This window comes from Abramis brama (genome assembly GCF_963993115.1).
Source record: "Abramis brama genome assembly, chromosome: 10".
Taxonomy (NCBI): domain Eukaryota; kingdom Metazoa; phylum Chordata; class Actinopteri; order Cypriniformes; family Leuciscidae; genus Abramis; species Abramis brama.
In genome coordinates, this window is record NC_139972.1 from 43,941,116 (window position 1) to 43,963,166 (window position 22,051).

General features: G+C 45.1%; 1 protein-coding gene across 1 annotated transcript; it reads right to left on the bottom strand.

The window, feature by feature from the left end:
• Positions 1 to 920: 920 nt before the first annotated feature.
• ftr86 (finTRIM family, member 86) lies at positions 921 to 17,737 on the bottom strand. Its single transcript, XM_084127642.1, has 9 exons — positions 16,962 to 17,737; positions 15,944 to 16,039; positions 8,959 to 9,192; positions 4,350 to 4,512; positions 3,042 to 3,134; positions 2,849 to 2,965; positions 2,141 to 2,206; positions 1,856 to 2,058; positions 921 to 1,446 (listed from the first exon to the last, which is right to left on the bottom strand). The coding sequence occupies exons 1-9, from the start codon at positions 17,421 to 17,423 to the stop codon at positions 1,111 to 1,113; spliced, it is 1,770 nt and encodes a 589-aa protein (XP_083983768.1). The 5' UTR covers positions 17,424 to 17,737; the 3' UTR covers positions 921 to 1,110.
• Positions 17,738 to 22,051: the final 4,314 nt, after the last annotated feature.

The following is a 22,051-nucleotide window of genomic DNA, read 5'->3' on the forward strand; positions in this document are numbered from 1 at the left end:
GTTGTTCGAGGAGGAGGATGTTTATGCTCGTCGTTGCTGGAAGTGCTGGGTGAAGGAGTCCTGGACTTCAGGAGCGCCAGAAGTGGAATACTGCCAGAAGAAACTCTGTTCCAGGAGATCTCGTGGTGCTAGTGGATGATAAGGCACCTCACAATACTTGGATTACAGGAAGAATTGTGGATACTGTTCCGGACAAAAATGGCCTGGTGCGAAGTGTGTGGATTAAAACTAAACCAGCTATCTGAACCGGCCAATAACCACAGTCTGCCTTCTGCAGGAAGCTTCAGTGAAGAGCTTTGGAGACGGCGGACATGAACTTTGACATTATTGGACTTTAAAGGACCTTTAAAAGACAAACAGTTCACTTTGCGTTTTGATTGGGGTCTCCCACAAGGTGAGGGTGGTGGTCAATTATTACTATGAAATAATTTTGGGCCGGAATGTAGGAGCCATATATTGTGTTTGACTTGTCTTCTATGATGTTTCCTCTTTTGTCTATACTGTTGAGCATAGTGCCGTCATTGGTCACTGTGGGTGTCACCGGGGTGTGGTGTCTGTACTAGTGTGTGTGCGCACCTGTGTGACGGTATGGATCACGGCTGTCTGTTGACCGTCACCATCGCCATCATCTTCTGTTACGGCACTGTCTGAGGTATCTCTGCACGGCTGATGAAATGCATCTATTAAAGTAAGTGTTTGCTCTTTCTAAGCTTGTGAAACGGAGCAATAAAGACATCCCGTCATGTGCAATGGTTCAGCGTGACGCGTCTGCGGTGTAAACCCACATGTCTTAGCCTTAGTCCTTAGTGGTTACAGATCAGTGTTAACTTGTAGAGTACAGATAATTGAGCTTAATGATCAGATCTGCTCTTATTTGAATCCAAGTTAGACAAATTCATCATATAATCACAAAACCTTTTGATGCATTAGTATTAGCTTTTATTTTCATAGTCCAGTAGTGATAAGAAAAAGATATAGAAAGGCATAAATGCATATGTTTAACAGCTGATATTCTTCATCTTCTTTGTCTCTAAAGATGAGCTTCTCTTCAGCTGAGACTGATAGAGGAGAGTGATGGAGGAGTTCTCCGTCAGTAAACCTGTTCTCCTCCTAGCTGAGCTCACAGATGGAGACGGAGGAGCCGACTCCAGACCAGAAGCGGAAGCTGGCGAACAGCGGCCCGTGGAAGTGTGTGTGAACGCAGCAGATCTCCTGGGCCTGAGTGTGTGAGACGCGGTAGAAAGCCAGCTCTCCGGCCTGCTGGTCCACATACACTCCCACACGCCTGGCTTTCGGACCCGCCAGAGCCGTCTCTCTCCCAGCATGCCACAGGGAGAAGGCCTTGCCGGACCAGTACAGGCTCCAGGAGTGTGTGTTGTGGCCCAGTCTGGCACTGTCCTCGGCTGAGGAGCGATCCATGTCTTTATACGCCACGCCGACCGTCACCTGCACACAGCAATGATCCGCGTCAACAACATTAATCTGCCTCACACACACACACACACACACGGAAGGAGGAAGAGAAATCTCACGACTAGACAAGAAGATTTGTTTATTGTCCGTTTGATAGGATTCTCTTTATCTAGTTAGATGACGATCTGATTATAATGTAGTCTAATTTAGGGTTCACAAACATGTTCACTTCTCAGGTGTAGCTTTAATGATTCTTACCAAATTTGGCTTCATTACAACAAAGTGCTGAATATGCAAAATATAAATATGTGAATAGTCAGTTCTGTCCGGACTACTATCGTCAAACACGATTGGCAATTAGCTGAGAGTCACTGATGCGAGCTCGACTAACGTGATCTGCCAGAACTGACGCTACGCCTGATCTGAAGTGTGCTGTGTTTACCCTCGGCCCGGTCCACTCCAGCTCCCAGTAGCTCGGGCCCCCCGCCAGCGGCTCCGCACACATCACCTGCCTCCAGAACATGAAGCGGGCCGCGTGGGCCGGGTAGTTCTGGCTCTCCGCACACAGCGTCGCCTTGCGATAGCCATCAGACAAGCGGATCTGACGGAAAGCACTATTGGGATCAAGAGTGAGCTCGGTGCGGACTGAAAGAAAACACAACATTAAACATTACTGAAAGAAAGAGAAAGGACGTATTTGTACAGAATCAGTAACAGTGTATCTCACATTTAAGCATTTCCTCTCGGGTTTTAGGTGCTGGTTTAGCCAGACAGCACGCCGCTGACCCCTCCGCTGTAGAGACACAATGAAGATGTGTAATGGGGCAGATCTCAGGAAAACACGTCTAGCTCACATTTCACGCCTACAAAAATTGTGTGTACTAGACATAATATCTGCATATTTTAGGTAGCGATGGGTGAACCAAAGCTTTTCTAAACTTTGAATCAACTTCAGAAATTGCTTTGCAAAATTATTCAGTGTTTCGAAGCGCTCAAAGCGCCACATGCTGGTCAGAGCGTGTAAATGCAGCAAAAACTACATAAATAATAAATATGAATTATGAATAAAAATATGAATAAAAACACCTTTTACAAACCAACTGCAACTTTCTTATTGAAGGTGTAATCTATTAAATGCCATGAACAAATTATTAAATATGAAGTGTCTTTATGTGTTATTTTATTAAACTGTAAACTGGATCCAAACAAATGATTCACAAAGGTTTCGAAGCTTCACACGTTTCAAAATCACACACACTACTTTTAGTACCATTAAGATTTTTGCATTGTAACATTTATTTACACAAGCCTCTGCCCCATAATGCAAATCTTTTACTTTTGAGTTTGGTTTTGTATTTCTCATTATTAGTAAAAGTAACTTTATTCTTGTGATTAGTCAAAAGTACTGTGTAATCTAATACTCTTGATTATTTACCAGGATTGGCAGAGCCTTGGCTCGTGTGGTGATCTTGTGTTGCGGGAGGAGAAGCTTTGACTTTGGGTTCAACATCCGGCTTTGCAGAGTCAGACTTTACTCCTGTAATCTGAGAAGCTGAGAAGAAGCCGGTTTCAAAAATAACAATCTAGCAAGATGAGTTCATTGTCCACTGAGGATAGTGTGTGTTTACCTGGGTTTAGTGAGGGCGGCTGTGATTGGCTGGAGACAGCGCCAGGGTCACATGACTGACTGGATGATTGTGCCAGAGCGGCCGCATCATTCACTGCAGGGGAACATGGGATATATCACTATATCACTAATACACTATAGCACTAATACACTAGATCACTATATCACTATATCATTAATACACTAGATCACTATATCACTAGATCATTAATACACTATATCACTAGATCATTAATACACGAATACACTTATACACTAGATCACTATTTCACTATATCATTAATACACTAGATCACTATATCACTAGATCATTAATACACTAGATCACTATATCACTAGATCATTAATACACTAATACACTAGATCACTATTTCACTGATACATCTGCTTTACATTTATGGTAAAAGTCAAATTCACAAGCACATGAATCAGAGTCCTGGTTGTGGTGTCAGAATGAGGCATTACTCTCGGTGTCAGGGCACTGCAGCACACGAGAGACGGCGGACTTCAGCTGCATCTGTGCTTAATTAATTACATGATTAAATATATATAAACTTGAGGTTTGGGTCTCCTTCAAAATGAAAAATGGCTTTGCTGTTTGTTTGTTTTTTTAAATACACCTTGTGTGCATATACAGTGATTTTTAGTGATAAATATCATTCAAACATGCAACCAACCATTGATTTCAAATAAACACTTCTGTGAGAGGAAAACAAATAAATTAGTTGACATGCTTTTAAACAGACACACGAGTTTCGGTAACAGGACTGAGAAAAATCTCCCACTTTGAAACCTTGTAAAAAATGAAATAAAGTTACCTGATATTGACCAATATACATTTTCAACAGTGAAATATGTGTGTTATTAGATTCAGTATTGAAAATAAGATTTAAAAAAAAAATAGTTTAATTTTTATAACTTACAACAGGCAAATGTCACCCATTCGGTGGAATGGCTCATAGATTATTATATAGATTATTATAGAAAGCAATGCTTCTATAGTAAAACACAGATACATATAAATGTGTTTGAAGCATTTCTGTAATCTACAAAATTTATATGTTGCTTGGCAACCATACACTTTATTCTAGTTCAAATCAATGCACTTATTGCAACTGACTAATTTCTGTCAAATGAATTGAACTATGAAAGACCATGTGACTTTACCACAGTTATGTGAACGCAGAGAGTTTGTCGCTTCTCAAATGATTAGCGCCTGAACAGAACTGGTCTGAAGCAGCAGAGAGTGGGCAGAGCTGATGGCAGGAGGACCAGAGGATACTGCAGATGAAGCTGTTCCCCAACTCACCGACTCTGAAGACACGGGCCAGGCTGGTTTTGGTGAGGTCCTCCAGCGCCTCTCTGAAAGCGTCCAGAGCCGTCCTGACCCCGGATATCAGCGCCTGCGGGGTCCAGGTCTCCATCGCTGCGATGCTCACAGGCGGATCCGCACTGTCCACGCCCGCGAACGCCTGAGGAATCATCACAAGCTTAATCTCATACCTAAGGTGACATTAACACAATCACTCATGATAAATCATAAATCCTTCAAGTATAAGAAACATAATCAGACAATACGTAATTTTTGCCCCCATTTGCGTGTGTGTGTGTGTGTGTGATAGGTGAATAGACCTCACTGATTAATAATTGTGTCCTTTGTGGCCTTGCTAAGGAGATGTTGTAGCTCACACACATCTCCTTCACACACACACACACACACTCCTCCTGGGAGAGAGTTCAGCTGGACTCAGTCATGGTTTGGGACACATATGTCCATCTGTTGGCTCTTTAAGAACATCAGTTTTGCCATTGGGTTAATGACTCTTCTGCAGACAGACTTCATAAAACACTTTATGCTATTTCTACATTAGGTCGTCACCTTTACAAGGAAAGTGACCAAAATGATATAAAAGTTATAATAGATAAATAAAAAGTGCACTGTTTTTTGTTTGTTTTGTTTTTTACATGATTTCTAGTATTTGCTTTACATTTTTATTTTGTTGAATTAGCAATTCATTTAATTGTATCTTTGAAGCAGATTTGTTATGTGACAGCAGTAATTAAAGTTTATTAAGGGTCAAGATGAAGTTATCGAGCCACACACACACAATATCTGTCCCCACACGGCTCAGATTTACTGTACAGCATGTGTGTAAATCAAATCAAATCAAGTATATTTGTATAGCGCTTTTCACAATACAGATTGTATCAAAGCAGCTTCACAGTATTAAATTAAAATAATACAACAAGGTTTGTTTCTAGTGGAATTTATTGATTGATAGAATAAAATTAAATATCCCCAAAATATCCCCAACTGAGCAAGCCAAAGGCAACAGTGGCAAGGAACCGAAAAAACTCCATCAGGTGACCTAATGGTGTCCTAAAACTCCATCAGGTGACCTAATGGAGAAAAAAAAAACCTTGGGAGAACCCAGGCTCAGTCGGGGGCCAGTTCTCCTCTGGCATTTATGAACTAGAGGCCGGATTGTAGTTTGAACTGTAAGATTAACAATATTATATGAATGCCTGGCCGAAAAGATGCGTCTTTAATCTAGTTTTAAACTGGGAGAGCGAGTCCGAGCAACGAACAGTATCAGGAAGACTATTCCAGAGTTTTGGAGCCAAATGTGAAAATGCTCTCCCTCCTTTGGTGGATCTGGATATCCTAGGAATGACCAAAAGCCTCGAATTTATTGATCTTAAAGAGCGCAATGGATTATAGGGTGATAGAAGATCCGTTAAATAGACTGGAGCTAAGCCGTTTAGGGCTTTATAAGTCAGTAGCAATACCTTATAATTAATACGGAACTTTATAGGTAGCCAATGTAGTGATGATAAAATCGGTGTTATATGATCATATTTTCTTGATCTAGTAAGAACTGTAGCGGCTGCATTTTGGACTAACTGTAGCTTGTTTATTGAGGATGCAGGACAACCGGCTAATAAAGCATTACAGTAATCTAGTCTCGAGGTCATGAATGCATGAACTAACTTTTCTGCATCAGAAACTGATAGCATGTTACGTAGCTTAGCAATGTTTCTAAGGTGGAAAAAGGCTGTTTTTGTAACATATGAAATATGATTTTCGAAAGACAGGTTGCAGTCTAGTATAACACCCAGGTCTTTTACTGTAGAGGATAAAGTAACAGGACATCCTACGATGTCAAAGTTGTATTGTTAGAGGTTCTGTGGGCGTTTTTTTGAACCGATAAGTATTACCTCTGTCTTGTCTGGATTTAATAAAAGAAAATTGCGCGTCATCCAATCTTTTATATCTTTAACACACTCTGTCAATTTGGATAATTTAGCGTTTTCATCCGGCCGTGATGAAATATATATTTGAGTGTCATCAGCATAACAATGGAAACTAATTCCATGTTTCCTTATAATATTTCCAAGTGGCATCATATATATTGAGAATAATAGAGGGACCAACACAGATCCCTGCGGCACTCCATAGTTTACTGGAATTATGATCGATTTTTCTCCATTTAAATAGACAAAATGGTAGCGGTCAGACAAGTATGATCTAAACCAGCTTAATGCTTGTCCTTGAACACCAGTATAATTTTGTAGTCTATCTAAGAGTATTGTGTGATCTATAGTATCGAACGCAGCACTAAGATCAAGTAAAACTAGTATTGAGATACAGCCTTGGTCAGAAGCTAAAAGTAAATCAAATACTTTAAGATTGTATTGTAAGACTCCAATACAATCTTAAAGTAATTATGCCATCACAAATACGTCTCTCAATCAGTAAAACTGGCTGTGTCTATAGTATTATAGACTACACAACATTATTATCTTCAAATTAATTTTATATTATTTTTTTAAATTATGTGTGCCTCTAGTTAAGTAAGGAACTCTTGTAGATTTTGAGCATCAACGCTGCTTAGAAAGAGGCAATCTAATCTTGAAATGATAATTCAACCTTCACACTCGACTCTGATGAATGTAAAGTCAGTGAACAAGCGTATAGGCATGAGACCTCCAACACTATATACTGGCCACTGTTTCTGTTTCAAACATTTACATTACATTTTACATTGAAATAATATTTCACTGGTTTTAGTGTATTGTTGACCATAATAGCAGCCTTGGTGAGCAGAAGAGACTTAACTGCAACCACACTTTTAAACAGTACTGTACTGATATATATATATATACAGTGGTGTGAAAAAGTGTTTGCCCCCTTGGTAAATATGATCAAATATGGCTGTAAAAATAAATCTGCATTTTTAATCCTTTTGATATTTTATTTAAAAAGTGTGCAAAAATCTAACCTTTCATTGGAGTAAAATAATTGAAAGTGGGGGGAAAAGCACATTATGAAATAAATGTTTTTCTCCAAAACACGTTGGGAACAATTGTTTGCCCCCTTTTATTAAAGGACAAATCCAGTGAAAAATGAACCTGGGCTTAATTAACACATGGTTACCGAGTCGATCGTTCCCTGCGATGCGTTTTCATGAAAATCAGATCTAAATCAGTTTTAAAATTATCTTTAAAAACAGATTAGCTCATAACACTAGTATATGGGGCACAGAGTAAAACTAATCGAGTCACGAACGCCGTGCTAAGTGAGCTTGTTGATAGGAATTACGTTTGTGAAATCTAACGTAGCACGGCGTTCGTGACTCGATTAGTCGAGACTGTTTTCCAAGATGGCTCCTGCATGTAAATGCGTAATGTACTGTCTTTATAAAGTATCTTCTTATTAAACTGTCTGTACACTTACAAAGTTCTCAATGCTTCGGTTGGCATGTAAGGACCCTCATTATGCTACCGTGTTAGTGTGAGGCTATTTTGAGCCTTGTTAGTGGCATTAACTAGCGATTTACTTTTACTTACTCTGTGCCCCATATACTAGTGTTATGAGCTAATCTGTTTTTAAAGATAAAACTCTTTACATTCGATTTTCATGAAAACGCATCGCAGGGAACGATCGACTCGGTAACCATGTGTTAATTACCCCTAGGTTCATTTTTCACTGGATTTGTCCTTTAAATACTTTTTGCAATTATTAGGCCCACAGCATTAAAGATACAGCAGAGTATTTCATTTTACACATGGGGTACTTTATCCCTGTGTGCACCAAACCCATCTAAAGTTTCAAAGAACATTTGAAAAGCAGCTGACATGACTGGAACTTCAAACGGGACGGTTTCTATGGTCAGATGAAACAAAAACATCAGCTTTTTTGGCAGCAAACACTTAAGATGGGTTTGGTGCACACAGGGATAAAGTACCCCATGTGTAAAATGAAATACTCTGCTGTATCTTTAATGCTGTGGGCCTAATTTTCTGCCAGAGGTCCTGGACATCTTGTTCATCATGGCATCACGGATTCGATCAAATACCAACAGATAAAAAATCTAAACCTGACAGCCTGTGCTAGAAATCTTATAACGGAGAACAGGATGGAGAGATTCTGTAAGGAGGAATGGTCTCTGATCTCTTGTCAGGTGTTCTCCAAACTCATCAGGCATTATAGGAGAAGACTCAGAGCTGTTATCTTGGCAAAAGGAGGTTGCAAAAAGTATTTAATAAAAGGGGGCAAACAATTGTTCCCAGCGTGTTTTGGAGAAAAACATTTATTTCATAATGTCCTTTTCCCCCCACTTTCAATTATTTTACTCCAATGAAAGGTTAGATTTTTGCACACTTTTTAAATAAAATATCAAAAGGATTAAAAATGCAGATTTATTTTCTTACAGCCATATTTGATCATATTTACCAAGGGGGCAAACACTTTTTCACACCACTGTATATATATATATATTGCTTCAGATGTAGCAATTTTAAACAAAACAAAAACAGAGCAATCTTTTCATACGCTAGCATCTGTTTGCATAGAGCAATGTTATATGCCTGCTCTATTAATGTCTGCCATTACTGGAGGTGATTTACGCACTTACATTGAGGAAAGTGACTGGGTCCTCAATGCGCTCCAGTCTCCGGAGCTGCTCTTGCTTCTGGCGTAGCCGGAGGATCTCCTGCTGTATCTGGTGTGTGTGGGCCTGGACGCGTGTAGAGGACGAGCTCTCGTGTGTGTGCAGCAGCTCCAGCACCTGCGATCGACTGAGCTCAACGCTCCTCAACACATCCACGAACACGGCCTGGCTGTCCTCGATCAGCTGCTGCAGGGAGACCTGGGGGACACACAGACCATCACGGGTTCAACACACAGACCATCACGGGTTCAACACACAGACGGGTTCAACACACACACACAGCCCATCACGGGGTCAACACACACACACAGCCCATCACGGGTTCAACACACAGACGGGTTCAACACACACACACAGCCCATCACGGGGTCAACACACACACACAGCTCATCACGGGGTCAACACACACACACAGCTCATCACGGGGTCAACACACACACACAGCCCATCACGGGGTCAACACACAGACGGGTTCAACACACACACACAGCCCATCACGGGGTCAACACACACACACAGCCCATCACGGGTTCAACACACAGACGGGTTCAACACACACACACAGCCCATCACGGGGTCAACACACACACACAGCCCATCACGGGTTCAACACACAGACGGGTTCAACACACACACACAGCTCATCACGGGGTCAACACACACACACAGCTCATCACGGGGTCAACACACACACACAGCCCATCACGGGGTCAACACACAGACGGGTTCAACACACACACACAGCCCATCACGGGGTCAACACACACACACAGCCCATCACGGGGTCAACACACAGACGGGTTCAACACACACACACAGCCCATCACGGGGTCAACACACACACACAGCCCATCACGGGTTCAACACACACACACAGCTCATCACGGGGTCAACACACACACACAGCTCATCACGGGGTCAACACACACACACAGCTCATCACGGGTTCAACACACAGACGGGTTCAACACACACACACAGCCCATCACGGGGTCAACACACACACACAGCTCATCACGGGGTCAACACACACACACAGCTCATCACGGGGTCAACACACACACACAGCTCATCACGGGTTCAACACACAGACGGGTTCAACACACACACACAGCCCATCACGGGTTCAACACACACACACAGCCCATCACGGGTTCAACACACACACACAGCCCATCACGGGGTCAACACACACACACAGCTCATCACGGGTTCAACACACAGACGGGTTCAACACACACACACAGCCCATCACGGGTTCAACACACACACACAGCCCATCACGGGTTCAACACACACACACAGCTCATCACGGGGTCAACACACACACACAGCTCATCACGGGTTCAACACACAGACGGGTTCAACACACACACACAGCCCATCACGGGGTCAACACACACACACAGCTCATCACGGGGTCAACACACACACACAGCTCATCACGGGGTCAACACACACACACAGCCCATCACGGGGTCAACACACACACACAGCTCATCACGGGTTCAACACACAGACGGGTTCAACACACACACACAGCTCATCACGGGTTCAACACACACACACAGCTCATCACGGGTTCAACACACAGACGGGGTCAACACACACACACAGCTCATCACGGGTTCAACACACACACACAGCTCATCACGGGGTCAACACACACACACAGCTCATCACGGGGTCAACACACACACACAGCTCATCACGGGGTCAACACACACACACAGCCCATCACGGGTTCAACACACACACACAGCCCATCACGGGGTCAACACACACACACAGCCCATCACGGGTTCAACACACACACACAGCTCATCACGGGGTCAACACACACACACAGCTCATCACGGGGTCAACACACACACACAGCTCATCACGGGTTCAACACACAGACGGGTTCAACACACACACACAGCCCATCACGGGGTCAACACACACACACAGCTCATCACGGGGTCAACACACACACACAGCTCATCACGGGGTCAACACACACACACAGCTCATCACGGGTTCAACACACAGACGGGTTCAACACACACACACAGCCCATCACGGGGTCAACACACACACACAGCTCATCACGGGGTCAACACACACACACAGCTCATCACGGGGTCAACACACACACACAGCTCATCACGGGTTCAACACACAGACGGGTTCAACACACACACACAGCCCATCACGGGTTCAACACACACACACAGCCCATCACGGGTTCAACACACACACACAGCCCATCACGGGGTCAACACACACACACAGCTCATCACGGGTTCAACACACAGACGGGTTCAACACACACACACAGCCCATCACGGGTTCAACACACACACACAGCCCATCACGGGTTCAACACACACACACAGCTCATCACGGGGTCAACACACACACACAGCTCATCACGGGTTCAACACACAGACGGGTTCAACACACACACACAGCCCATCACGGGGTCAACACACACACACAGCTCATCACGGGGTCAACACACACACACAGCTCATCACGGGGTCAACACACACACACAGCCCATCACGGGGTCAACACACACACACAGCTCATCACGGGTTCAACACACAGACGGGTTCAACACACACACACAGCCCATCACGGGTTCAACACACACACACAGCCCATCACGGGTTCAACACACACACACAGCCCATCACGGGGTCAACACACACACACAGCTCATCACGGGTTCAACACACAGACGGGTTCAACACACACACACAGCCCATCACGGGTTCAACACACACACACAGCCCATCACGGGTTCAACACACACACACAGCTCATCACGGGGTCAACACACACACACAGCTCATCACGGGTTCAACACACAGACGGGTTCAACACACACACACAGCCCATCACGGGGTCAACACACACACACAGCTCATCACGGGGTCAACACACACACACAGCTCATCACGGGGTCAACACACACACACAGCCCATCACGGGGTCAACACACACACACAGCTCATCACGGGTTCAACACACAGACGGGTTCAACACACACACACAGCTCATCACGGGGTCAACACACACACACAGCTCATCACGGGTTCAACACACAGACGGGTTCAACACACACACACAGCTCATCACGGGTTCAACACACAGACGGGTTCAACACACACACACAGCCCATCACGGGGTCAACACACACACACAGCTCATCACGGGGTCAACACACACACACAGCTCATCACGGGTTCAACACACAGACGGGTTCAACACACACACACAGCCCATCACGGGTTCAACACACACACACAGCCCATCACGGGGTCAACACACACACACAGCTCATCACGGGGTCAACACACACACACACAGCCCATCACGGGGTCAACACACACACACAGCTCATCACGGGGTCAACACACACACACAGCTCATCACGGGGTCAACACACACACACAGCTCATCACGGGGTCAACACACACACACAGCTCATCACGGGGTCAACACACACACACAGCCCATCACGGGTTCAACACACACACACACAGCCCATCACGGGGTCAACACACACACACAGCTCATCACGGGGTCAACACACACACACACAGCCCATCACGGGGTCAACACACACACACAGCTCATCACGGGTTCAACACACAGACGGGTTCAACACACACACACAGCTCATCACGGGGTCAACACACACACACAGCTCATCACGGGTTCAACACACAGACGGGTTCAACACACACACACAGCTCATCACGGGTTCAACACACAGACGGGTTCAACACACACACACAGCCCATCACGGGGTCAACACACACACACAGCTCATCACGGGGTCAACACACACACACAGCTCATCACGGGTTCAACACACAGACGGGTTCAACACACACACACAGCCCATCACGGGTTCAACACACACACACAGCCCATCACGGGGTCAACACACACACACAGCTCATCACGGGGTCAACACACACACACAGCTCATCACGGGGTCAACACACACACACAGCTCATCACGGGGTCAACACACACACACAGCTCATCACGGGGTCAACACACACACACAGCTCATCACGGGGTCAACACACACACACAGCCCATCACGGGTTCAACACACACACACACAGCCCATCACGGGGTCAACACACACACACAGCTCATCACGGGGTCAACACACACACACACAGCCCATCACGGGGTCAACACACACACACAGACCATCACGGGTTCAACACACAGACGGGTTCAACACACACACACACAGCCCATCACGGGGTCAACACACACACACAGCCCATCACGGGGTCAACACACACACACAGCTCATCACGGGGTCAACACACACACACAGCTCATCACGGGGTCAACACACACACACAGCTCATCACGGGGTCAACACACACACACAGCTCATCACGGGGTCAACACACACACACAGCCCATCACGGGTTCAACACACACACACAGCCCATCACGGGGTCAACACACACACACAGCTCATCACGGGGTCAACACACACACACAGCTCATCACGGGGTCAACACACACACACAGCCCATCACGGGTTCAACACACACACACAGCCCATCACGGGGTCAACACACACACACAGCCCATCACGGGGTCAACACACACACACAGCTCATCACGGGGTCAACACACACACACAGCTCATCACGGGGTCAACACACACACACAGCTCATCACGGGGTCAACACACACACACAGCTCATCACGGGGTCAACACACACACACAGCCCATCACGGGGTCAACACACACACACAGCTCATCACGGGGTCAACACACACACACAGCCCATCACGGGGTCAACACACACACACAGCCCATCACGGGGTCAACACACACACACAGCTCATCACGGGGTCAACACACACACACAGCTCATCACGGGGTCAACACACACACACAGCTCATCACGGGGTCAACACACACACACAGCTCATCACGGGGTCAACACACACACACAGCTCACACACACACACAGCTCATCACGGGGTCAACACACACACACAGCCCATCACGGGTTCAACACACACACACAGCTCATCACGGGGTTCAACACACACACACAGCTCACACACACACAGCTCATCACGGGGTCAACACACACACACAGCCCATCACGGGTTCAACACACACACACAGCTCATCACGGGGTCAACACACACACACAGCTCACACACACACAGCTCATCACGGGGTCAACACACACACACAGCCCATCACGGGTTCAACACACACACACAGCTCATCACGGGGTTCAACACACACACACAGCCCATCACGGGGTCAACACACACACACAGCTCATCACGGGGTCAACACACACACACAGCTCACACACACACAGCCCATCACGGGTTCAACACACACACACAGCCCATCACGGGGTCAACACACACACACAGCTCACACACACACAGCTCATCACGGGTTCAACACACACACACAGCCCATCACGGGGTCAACACACACACACAGCCCATCACGGGGTCAACACACACACACAGCCCATCACGGGGTCAACACACACACACAGCCCATCACGGGGTCAACACACACACACAGCTCATCACGGGGTCAACACACACACACAGCCCATCACGGGGTCAACACACACACACAGCCCATCACGGGGTCAACACACACACACAGCCCATCACGGGGTCAACACACACACACAGCCCATCACGGGGTCAACACACACACACAGCCCATCACGGGGTCAACACACACACACAGCTCATCACGGGGTCAACACACACACACAGCTCATCACGGGGTCAACACACACACACAGCTCATCACGGGGTCAACACACACACACAGCTCATCACGGGGTCAACACACACACACAGCTCACACACACACACAGCTCATCACGGGGTCAACACACACACACAGCCCATCACGGGTTCAACACACACACACAGCTCATCACGGGGTTCAACACACACACACAGCTCACACACACACAGCTCATCACGGGGTCAACACACACACACAGCTCACACACACACAGCTCATCACGGGGTCAACACACACACACAGCCCATCACGGGTTCAACACACACACACAGCTCATCACGGGGTCAACACACACACACAGCCCATCACGGGTTCAACACACACACACAGCTCATCACGGGTTCAACACACACACACAGCTCATCACGGGGTTCAACACACACACACAGCTCACACACACACAGCTCATCACGGGGTCAACACACACACACAGCTCACACACACACAGCTCATCACGGGGTCAACACACACACACAGCCCATCACGGGTTCAACACACACACACAGCTCATCACGGGGTCAACACACACACACAGCCCATCACGGGGTCAACACACACACACAGCCCATCACGGGTTCAACACACACACACAGCCCATCACGGGTTCAACACACACACACAGCCCATCACGGGGTCAACACACACACACAGCTCACACACACACAGCTCATCACGGGGTCAACACACACACACAGCCCATCACGGGTTCAACACACACACACAGCTCATCACGGGGTCAACACACACACACAGCCCATCACGGGTTCAACACACACACACAGCTCATCACGGGTTCAACACACACACACAGCTCATCACGGGGTTCAACACACACACACAGCTCACACACACACAGCTCATCACGGGGTCAACACACACACACAGCTCACACACACACAGCTCATCACGGGGTCAACACACACACACAGCCCATCACGGGTTCAACACACACACACAGCTCATCACGGGGTCAACACACACACACACAGCTCATCACGGGGTCAACACACACACACAGCCCATCACGGGGTCAACACACACACACAGCCCATCACGGGGTCAACACACACACACGGCTGCTATACTTCTGACACGGTTACTGAGAGATGTTTTTACCTTGTGTGCTTGAGAAACTTGGGGAAGGCTCTGAATAACCCTCTCTCTGTCTTCAATGCTCCCTTGAATCCGGGCGTTCAACCCTATCAGCTCTTGCTGAATAATCACAAAGATATACAGTATAATGTCAATGTACCAAAGTCCAAGACACACATACACACAACAAAAAAACAAAATGTATATTATAAGAGTCAAGCAGCAGTAAATGGTTTTGAAATTCTAAACACATATAGTCAGTCAATCTAAATCTCTACTTCCACTCAAACATTTCATTCGGATTAAAACAAAACGTGTCCCTGGAAGCGTAGCTTGTGATCAGTAATGTTCACTCATTGAATTCAGATGATTCCCTGTTAAGAAGTTGTTTGTGGACACAGCAATATGGCAGTGCAGTTTTCAGTGAGTAGTGCAGGTTTTGTTGATTTTCTCTTGACACTTCTGAAGACACGTTTGCTTCTTCTGAAAGTCCTCACATTCATACAGAAGTATTATATTGATTTCATCAGATGGGGTCACTCCTGTTAGAGAGAAGCTCTTCTGGCGCACCTCACTGTCATTTACACCGCTAAACCATAAGCTGACCGCATACTGCTCATTTCATAAAGAATAATTACTTTTTAATTCACTGATGATACATAAACTCAAAATATTGATACAAAGACCTAAAGTGTTGATACAATATAGCGAGGAAACAAAAAGAATCACAATATATGATCGTTCAGCCCTAATCTGTGGAGCGTTCTTAGAAAGATCTTAGTATATGATGTTTACAGTCGTTTGGTGAATAGTTAGATAGAAACGTAGACTGGTCTGAATCTGTGAAGTAAGATTTCCTCTTGTCTGACTGCTATTTGGTCAGACTAGTTCTTAAGACGCGTTTATGTGACCCGGTCCAGGCCTTTTAGTGAGAATACACATAATCCCTTACATAATTACTTCTTTTTTAAAAGTCTGGGGTAAATTAAGGCGTGTATGATTCACACTCAAATGTAATAAAGGTTAAAATGCAGTCGCGCACCTGAATCTTGTGTTGTTGTTCATCCGGACGCACCACCTCATGGCCTTTGTGTCCCAGAAGGCCACACTCGTCACAGATGCGCTGCTGGTCGTGGCAGCAGTACAGCTCCAGCAGCTGCTGATGAAGCGGACAGAGATCCGGTGATCCCGTGGGAAGAGCGGGATACAGGCCGGACGGGGGGGACGCTTCCACACACACGGGGACAGGGTGCTCAGACGCGCTCAGCCTCAGCTTCTCCAGCGCCTCCATCAGCACGTTGCTTCTGGCCAGGACGGGCCTCGGGGTGAAGCGCTGTCTGCACTGAGGACACTCACAGGAGCCCTTGGCCGAGGGCTGGTCCCAGTGCTTCCGGATGCACAGCAGGCAGTACGAGTGTCCACAGGGAAGGGTGGCCGGGTCGCTCAGTGTTTCCAAGCATATCGGGCACGCAAACGCCTCCGGAGCCCACGCAGCTGAAGCCATGGCACTGGAAATACACTGGAGAGGGACAATCCAAGGCTGGAGACACTGGAGAGGGACAATCCAAGGCTGGAGACACTGGAGACACTGGAGAAGGACAATCCAAGGCTGGAGACACTGGAGACACTGGAGAGGGACAATCCAAGGCTGGAGACACTGGAGAAGGACAATCCAAGGCTGGAGACACTGGAGACACTGGAGAGGGACAATCCAAGGCTGGAGACACTGGAGAAGGACAATCCAAGGCTGGAGACACTGGAGACACTGGAGAGGGACAATCCAAGGCTGGAGACACTGGAGAGGGACAATCCAAGGTATAGTACAGATGCTGGCTGAGGTACATTTCCTTTTAAACCTGAAGGGTGTGGTTTAAACTAGTATTACAGGTTCTTTGGATGGTTCTAGCTAAGCACAGCACACATTTGCCATGGCCAAAATGACATAGTGGGAGAGAAATGAGAGGAAGGCTGACAAACCTGTCTATCTGGTCAGGGACTGGAGGGTTTGGAAAGTCCAACTGGGAGATGACATAATAAAGATGTTATGTGTGAAGTCATGAAACTGTTCTAATAATGCGTCACATTGTGTCTGCTAGTCAGTTCCTGTTTCTGTATATAATATGGCAGAACCTCCTTACTACATCCAACTCAATACTATATACGCATGTAATCGCCAAAACTATTGGCAAAGAGGGTGTAAAACTAGACTTGACAGCCTGGATGAGGAGGAACACACTACATGGGCAATTCCCTCGTCCTGTAAAACATTTCACACAGAAATGCCCAAATGAAAAATAAATACATTTGACATATATTTATTTTATGCTAAGTTAGGCAAGGCAAGTTTATTTATACAGCACATTTCGTACACTATGGCAATTCAAAGTGCTTTACACAAAAAAGGAATTAAAATAATCACAAAATAAAAGCAAGGAAAATTAAAACAGCTATAAAATGATTTAAAAGAGTAAAAAGATTATACATAGATTTTCCCATGGTGATTACACTGTGTCTGTGGGGTTCTCTCGGCGCGCCTCAGAAATCTATCGGACGTCTCCGATGATTTCCCCCTAAACTGGACAGGAGGAGCTCTAGGACTGACTCACTAAGTATCACAAAGACGGACTAAGTATTCCACAAATACATTTACTAAACTGGTATACTTAAAGTCTGCTAAATCGGAACAACTAATTCTGTATTTAATGCATTTTAGGTATCCAGAAATAGAGCTAAAGTTCAATTAAAGCTATACCTCAGTATATTTGATTGTGCTAAAATTGAACTATTGCCAGTATACTTTAGGTACACTTTAAATATCTTGCATTTAAAAACTGATATTATACAAATATCATACTATCCTTAATAGTAGTGAGGTTAAAACACGTTAGGCTTAATATTAAGAAATGTGCTTTGTGCAGTAAAGAAGTACTCCAATAAAGTTTAATTATAATATTTATATCAATAAGTCTCAAGCAATATGTAAGTAAATATGTTAATGTGTATCGTCTACGATAATATCGCAACTGTTCATTTAATGATGTGTGAGCTGACATTAGGAAGTAAAAACTGACTGCTAGTTGAATGCAGTTAGAATGACCTTGAAATTCAATATATGGAGCAAAAATGCCTTTTTCTTACATTTCTATATGATATAGTCAAGCAATATCACACAAACAAGCGTATTGTTTTTCCCAAATATCACCACGTGAAACTGATTTTATATAACAGTTCAATAAAAAAGTGAATATAGTGTGATACGGTTTCGCTGCTTGGTCTGTTCTGCAGATGAAAATAGTTCCAGACAGAGCCTTAACAGAACCGTTGAGCATCTCTGAGCAACATACAGCGGTTTTAGCTCCTCAGCCAGCCATGTCAGCGAATCAGATGAAAGAACGACTCGCCTACTGGCGGTTTTAGCATCAGCGCTCGAATCGCTAAGAACATGAAGAGCATGGCAGGTGACGTGACCTTTATAGCGGCCAGTGAGCTTCCACTACATGGGGACCGGGAAACATTTACACTGAGGAGGATAGCGTAAATGCAGGGTTTTTTTGGGAAAAAGGTAAATACTTGCATACAAAGTACACTTCCAAAACCATCCAGAATGAAGTGATTGCCATTTTGGCATTCTGTTTAAAAAGTGATGGCACAAGGGATGGGTGCAACATTAAACATGTGTCTGCTGTAATCCACTTAGTGTGCAATGATGTGCCAGAGGAACATCTCTGTGTCTGCTGTAATCCACTTAGTGTGCAATGATGTGCCAGAGGAACATCTCTTTGGCTTGATGCAGATTACGTCACCACTGAAAAATGACAGCGCTTGATCCAGAGCTGCCAGTGTTATGATGGAGCATCAGGGAAGAGTGTTCAGGCTTTACTGCAACAAAGGTTGGGCAGGCGTCTTCCCTTCATCCACTGCTGTAACCAACAGCTTCACATCATAGCCTACTGTTACGAACTGCTCTGAGACACGAAGGTTGAGGATCCAAGCACAGTATTTATTGAACAGGGTAACCTAAAGACGTAATCTAAATCCATACACAAACAAGCAATCCAAACAATAACAGAAAAGGGCCGAGGCAAGGAGATCAATCCAAGGGAACAGGCAGAGAATCAAGGTGACCAGGACACAGGAGAAACAGGACACAGGAGAAACAGGACACAGGAGAAACAGGACACAGACACGCTCAGAAGTAGGCCTGTCGCGATAGTCAATAAATCAATTAATCGCACGATAAAAAAAAAAAAGAGCTCGATAATTTTTACGGCCGCGATAATGTTTGTGTTGCATGCTTGTTTGTTTTCCTCGTCTCTCTCTCTCTCTCTCTCTCTACCAAAGAGAATGGATGACCACTCGGTTCTTTAGCCAAGTTTAGCGTATAGGAGGAGTGAACTCTCTTGTCAGTCACATGGTCTTCGTGTGGGGAAGCGGGACTGCTTGTGGCGAGCCCGATCTCATGAAAATGCATATCTATACCACGAACGTTATTTCTCGTACCATTTATATGCCAAAAACAGTTTTTGCGTGCATATGATACGCACTTTATGGCGTTTAAAGGGGGTCGCACACCGGACACGCAGCTCAGCGCCGCGCCGCGCAGCGCCATATGTCTTTTAAATTCGAACACATTATTCTCTATGAGAGTACACACACTCAAGCCTAAATGTTTAATATTTTTTGAAGTGCAGTTTTGTTTACATCCATTTCATTTATTGTTTTTGGTATTTATTCAAGCTAATTTTTTTGTTAACAGACACTGAGAGTCCATTGCTTTTATTGTTTTTGGTTGTTTTGTTAATTTTTTGTGGATATTTAAAATGTTTTCCGTTTTCAATGTTTAATATTCTTAAGAAATAAAAGTTTATAGATCTTTGAAAAGGTGTACCTGCATTATTATGCCATTATCATTATATTAGATGAAAATGGTCTCAGAACGACAATATTATCGTTTATCGCAATAATTTCTTGGACAATTTATCGTCCAGCAAAATTTGTTATCGTGACAGGCCTACTCAGAAGTGCAGTACAAACACTAAACAAGACTTCACAGGGAATGAATGTGAAAACCAGGCTATTATAGGGTGAGTTAAAGTAATGAGGCACAGGTGAAAGTGATAATGGATGATGGTCTGGGAAAAGGATTATGGGGAATGGAGTCAGTGGATGTGTTGTGATTGTCCAAGTTGAAGTGCCCTCTGGTGGTAATCCCGGGCACTCTCACTGGTGATCGTTACACATGCATGCAATTCAAAGTAAACCTTGAGCCAGAAGAGTCTTTGACTTGTCAGGCTCCCTACTCTGATCTGCCCGTATGTCAAGAGACTGTTAGAAATCCCCTGGACAAGTCATGTTGAAGTCAGCAAAGGTGTTGTGGAGAATGAGGAAGTCATTTGAGGCAAAACTGGTTCAAACTATGTTCCCTGATTCTATGTCATTTCAGCACCAAATGATGCAGTGCTACACATTCCTCTCTGGTTCTGTGTTTGCTCTAAACACTGAAGTGGGACCGGGTCATGTGCTTTTCTCGCTACTTTGGATGGTTTCGGGGACATTCAAAGTGGTCTCGGATGTGTTCCACCTCAAACTGAAGTGTTTTTACCAGCCTGGGTTAAGGTCAGAGGCACTGGATATAGACCGGGAATGACAGTCTTTTTGTCCTATAGCCTGAGCCTGAGTTTGGACTTGTACGAACCATCATGGCTATTAACACTGTGGTCAAGCTTATTATTCAGAGGTGGGACACAGTTGGGTTTGAGCGCAGAGTTCAGCCTACACATTGTGTTGAAGCAGTAGACGTCAATGATCTTCTGCATTACCATCCCCTCCATGCAGTAAATTCATTTGAAGAAAATGATGGCGACTTGTATATTTCCTTACGATACAGAGTGTTTTAAACACTAGGACAGTTTATGTTGTACATATTTGTAAATAGTATTTTTACTACTTTATTTTTGCTCAAGATATTATTTTGGATCAGTTCCTTTTTATTTTTACACAAATTTAAGCCCCTTTGTCCGATACACAATGGAAGAATGCAGCTTCTTCTGAGGTATTTGACTGTTAGGCTAGAGTCAAGTAAGTACTCTTAAGTGATTTAATGGCGCTTTTCCATTACCAGTACCGGCTCGA